This window comes from Mytilus edulis, unplaced genomic scaffold (assembly GCF_963676685.1).
Source record: "Mytilus edulis unplaced genomic scaffold, xbMytEdul2.2 SCAFFOLD_730, whole genome shotgun sequence".
NCBI classification, from domain to species: domain Eukaryota; kingdom Metazoa; phylum Mollusca; class Bivalvia; order Mytilida; family Mytilidae; genus Mytilus; species Mytilus edulis.
The window spans coordinates 5,535-10,623 of record NW_027268264.1 but is presented as its reverse complement, the minus strand read 5'-3'; the positions used below and the strand labels follow the sequence as shown (position 1 = coordinate 10,623).

Below are 5,089 nucleotides of genomic sequence, written 5' to 3'. Positions count from 1 at the left end.
TGAAAATGTTTTATCAAAATCTGAATTGGTAGTTATGAACTCAATTAATTTTAAACTTATAGCCTTTACAAATGTACTATAAACTTAAAGTAAAAATAAAACAATTAATGTAGAAACTAATACCCTTTACAAACCTGAAGTAAAAAAAAACTTGATTAATGTAGGAACTAATTCCCTTTACAAATCTACTATAAAACTGACATAAATGTGAAATATTCAAGATTTGTATGTATTATATTATATGATGTATGATAACTGCTAGCTTAGTCTATATATAGTTGATAACTGCTAGCTTAGTCTATATATAGTTGACTGTTTGCTGGATGAATATAGTTTCATTGCAAATATTAGCATGCATATTGATGTTCAATGAATATAATCTGCAGTATTACTATTTTTGTGTTAATGTCTTGAAGACCTCAATCCAGTAACTAACAATGTATCATTGAACTTAAGTGATGGAAGGGATCTTCCTTCTGCTGTTTTTCATTTTGTTCATAACACTGTGTCATCTTTAATATCATTGAACACAAAATAATTCAGCTGCCTTTTTATTTCTTTAAAAATACATCTACAATATTTAAAACATAAAAATATATAAATAATTGAGTTAATGCACATTTCAAATATAGGCTCATGTTCATATTAAATTTATCCAACACAAGAATATTGAACAAGTAAATTGATGATCCAGGAACTAATAGTCATCATGAAAATATCTTTAAAACTATTAAACTGTGTGAAGTAGTTGACCTGTAAATTTTGACTTCTTAGAAAAAATACAAATAAAAGAAATTTTGTTTTCTATAATGTTTACTTTTTCAGATAAATGTCATGAATATTTAAATTTAGGTCCAACAACAAGGTATCTTATCATGTCCCTGATCCATTCATTAAATATAAAGATGCATGACATATCAGGAACTGAATAATACAAGACATCAAGTGATGAAAAAATCATGAAGGCTTAAATGAGATGACAATAAAATGATAAAAAGTTCTTAAAAAGCCATTTTCTTTTTCTTTTTTGTTTTCTCATGCTTCTTTGCCTCATCTGATTCAAGTCTTCTTTCTAATGCCTGTCTCCTCATGAGTTCTGTATCCTGAATAAAAATAAATAATATATGTGTTACTAAACATATGACCAACAACATAAAGATGGTAACGTTTTTTTGGGAAATTAAGCTTCAACATTTAATGCTGTAACCTCAAATTATTCAAGTGGAAAATCAATACACATGGAATTTATTCCCTATTCTTAACAAATTAAAACATAGATCATATATATGTCATATATATGTTTTAACAAATTGTTAAGCATGTGGTCCATTTAATTTAAATTGTTACAAAAAACTTTAATTAAAAGAAAAGAGACAAACAGATACCCTATATAATATTTCTCAATTGTGTTGATTCTATTTGTAAACATGTCACAAGGTACAAACAGCATAGCCAGATAAACAGTAGGTTAAACATTCAAGGCACTGGAAGTTTGCTTCTTTCAAAATAGTAGCTTAGAAGATGATTGTAGAATTAGAATTAACCAAGGTGACAAAGGAGATCTATGCATGTAAATTGTTTCTACAATTAGAAAAGGAATTGTGCTAAAGTCATCCAGCCATCCCTTTCTTCTACTAAATTGAAAACACTAAAATACAAATTAAAAAATTAAGATGTATTTTTTTGTTAAATTTTGCCCCATTCTGAAGACAAAAGGCCTACCTTAATTGGTGATGTGTCAGGTGTATTAGATTTTGATGATGCAGGTGATTTATTTGGACTTTTCTGTGATGGAGGTCCAGTCACTGATGGAGGAAGTCTACTACTTCCCCATGATGTCCCTGTTGACGGCTTTCTTCCTTGGTCACTAGTATCATTCACAGGTAATTCTTCCTCATCTGAAATTAAACAAAAAATTATTGTCAAAGATTTTATTCTACAACGGCTAAAATTATATGACCTAGTACAAAATGTTCCTAATCCTCAATCACATGCATCTTCAACCACTTCATTAAAAAATGTTTTATCCTCTTTAATTAAATTCAATGAACAAACATGTAAACCCTTTCAATGTTGTGTGTATTACAAAACATATCCAGTGGATTGATATGATTTCAAGGAGTACTGTTTGTAGGTTATTGTTTAATGAATTATGCTACAAAGTACTATTTTGTTTAGGTTTATATGGAGAAATTATTGAACAATTAAAACTAATTATCCACAAAAGGGGCCACTTACTTTAGTGCAATTTTCAATTTTGACAGATATAATGTTAGCGCTAACTTTGTAGGTATCATCTGTTATGAATTGAGATAATGTTGCTTTTTTGTTGTGCTAACATATATATATATATAAAGTGGCGCAAAAACCGGAACATTTCCTCCAGGCGCGGATCCAGAGGGGGGGTTCCAGGGCTTGGAACCCCCCCTTTTTTTTGGACGATCAATGCATTTGAATGGGGACATGTAATTGGAACCCCCCCCTTTGTCCTGGGTTAAACCCCCCCCCCCTTTTAAAATGGCTGGATCCGCCCCTGTCCTCAATTCACAAAAATTCATTACAACCACAACTAGAGGCTCTCAAGAGCCTGTATCGCTCACCTGATTCTACTTGGGTTTTTGAAATCATATAAAAAAATATAAAATTTGGCTAAAAGTGACAACACAACCTCATTTATAAGAAAAGGAACATGTTTAATTTCATTCAAAAGTCCCCCACTGGCGGCCATCTTGGATGACGGATCGGCTACAAAGTAACAACACTTGGTCAGCACCTCATAAGGAACATTCATGCCATGTTTGGTTTTATTCCATTCAGTGGTTCTCTAAAAGAAGTCATTTGTATGCATTTCCCATAGGGTCCTATGTTAAACTAAGTCCCCTGCTGGCGGCCATCTTGGATGATGGATCGGCTACAAAGTAACAACACTTGGTCAGCACCTCATAAGGAACATTCATGCAATGTTTGGTTTTATTCCATTCAGTGGTTCTCTAAAAGAAGTCATTTGTATGCATTTCCCATAGGGTCCTATGTTAAACTAAGTCCCCTGCTGGCGGCAATCTTGGATAATGGATCGGCTACAAAGTAACAACACTTGGTCAGCACCACATTAGGAACATTCATGCCATGTTTGATTTCATTCCATTCAGTGGTTCTCTAAAAGAAGTCATTTGTATGCATTTCCCATAGGGTCCTATGTTAAACTAAGTCCCACGCTGGCGGCCATCTTGGATGATGGATCAGCTACAAAGTAACAACACTTGGTCAGCACCACATAAGGAACATTCATGCCATGTTTGGTTTCATTCCATTCAGTGGTTCACTGGAAGAAGTGATTTGTATGCATTTCCCATATGGTCCTATGTTTAACTAAGTCCCCCCGCTGGTGGCCATCTTGGATAATGGATCAGCTACAAAGTAACAACACTTGGTCAGCACCCCATAAGGAACATTCATGCTATGTTTGTTTAATTCCATTTAGTGGTTCTCTAGAAGAAGTCATTTGTATGCATTTCCCATAGGGTCCTATGTTAAACTAAGTCCCCCGCTGGCGGCCATCTTGGATTATGGATCGGCTACAAAGTAACAACACTTGGTCAGCACCCCATAAGGAACATTCATGCTATGTTTGGTTTTATTCCATTCAGTGGTTCTCTAAAAAGAAGTCATTTGTATGCATTTCCCATAAGGTCCTATGTTAAACTAAGTCCCCTGCTGGTGGCCATCTTGGATGATGGATCAGCTACAAAGTAACAACACTTGGTCAGCACCTCATAAGGAACATTCATGCCATGTTTGGTTTCATTCCATTCAGTGGTTCTCTAAAAGAAGTCATTTGTATGCATTTCCCATAGGGTCCTATGTTAAACTAAGTCCCCTGCTGGGGGCCATCTTTGATGATGGATCAGCTACAAAGTAACAACACTTGGTCAGCACCACATAAGGAACATTCATGCCATGTTTGGTTTTATTCCATTCAGTGGTTCACTAGAAGAAGTCATTTGTATGCATTTCCCATAGGGTCCTATGTTAAACTAAGTCCCCGCTGGCGGCCATCTTGGATAATGGATCGGCTACAAAGTAACAACAATAGGTCAGCACTCCATAAGGAACATTCATGCAATGTTTGGTTTCATTCCATTTAGTGGTTCTCTAGAAAAAGTCATTTGTATGCATTTCCCATAGGGTCCTATGTTAAACTAAGTCCCCTGCTGGCGGCCATCTTGGATGATGGATCGGCTACAAAGTAACAACACTTGGTCAGCACCCCATAAGGAACATTCATGCTATGTTTGGTTTTATTCCATTCAGTGGTTCTCTAAAAGAAGTCATTTGTATGCATTTCCCATAGGGTCCTATGTTAAACTAAGTCCCCGGCTGGCGGCCATCTTGGATGATGGATCGGCAACAAAGTAACAACACTTGGTCAGCACCTCATAAGGAACATTCATGCCATGTTTGGTTTCATTCCATTCAGTGGTTCTCTAAAAGAAGTCATGTGTATGCATTTCCCATAGCGTCCTATGTTAAACTAAGTCCCCCGCTGGCGGCCATCTTGGATGATGGATTGGCTACAAAGTAACAACACTTGGTCAGCACCTCATAAGGAACATTCATGCCATGTTTGGTTTCATTCATTCAGTGGTTCTCTAGAAGAAGTTCAAAATGTAAAAAGTTAACGACGACGACGACGACGGACGACGACGACGGACGACGGACGCCAAGTGGTGAGAAAAGCTCACTTGGCCCTTCGGGCCAGGTGAGCTAAAAATGATATCTACAAAATTAAATGAATCCAAAATTTACGATAAAAATAAACTGTTATCACAGAGATATGTCTCGCTTTTTATAATTTCGATAATGCAAATGTTGAAATTAGAATAGCAGCACTTTAACATGTAAGTTTTGCAAATGTTCAAAGTCAATGAACCATGACTGAAGGTACATGGCTAACAATCTCCATGGAAATGAGATGTGCCAATGCTAATACAACTGCATACCAAATACTATTGACTTATCATAAGTAGTTCCCTTTAAACAAACCTAAACACAAACTAATACATGTAAACTTAGCAAAAAGAAGAAGTCA

The 5,089-nt window shown here is 35.5% G+C and overlaps 1 protein-coding gene across 1 annotated transcript; it reads right to left on the bottom strand.

Moving 5' to 3' along the window:
* Positions 1–535: 535 nt before the first annotated feature.
* On the bottom strand, positions 536–1,960 carry LOC139507151 (uncharacterized; the record flags this gene model as incomplete). Its single annotated transcript, XM_071295656.1, has 2 exons — positions 536–1,103; positions 1,723–1,960. Coding segments are annotated over 2 exons (340 nt in total), but the record flags the coding sequence as incomplete, so codon positions are not given.
* Between the last annotated feature and the right edge of the window lie 3,129 nt (positions 1,961–5,089).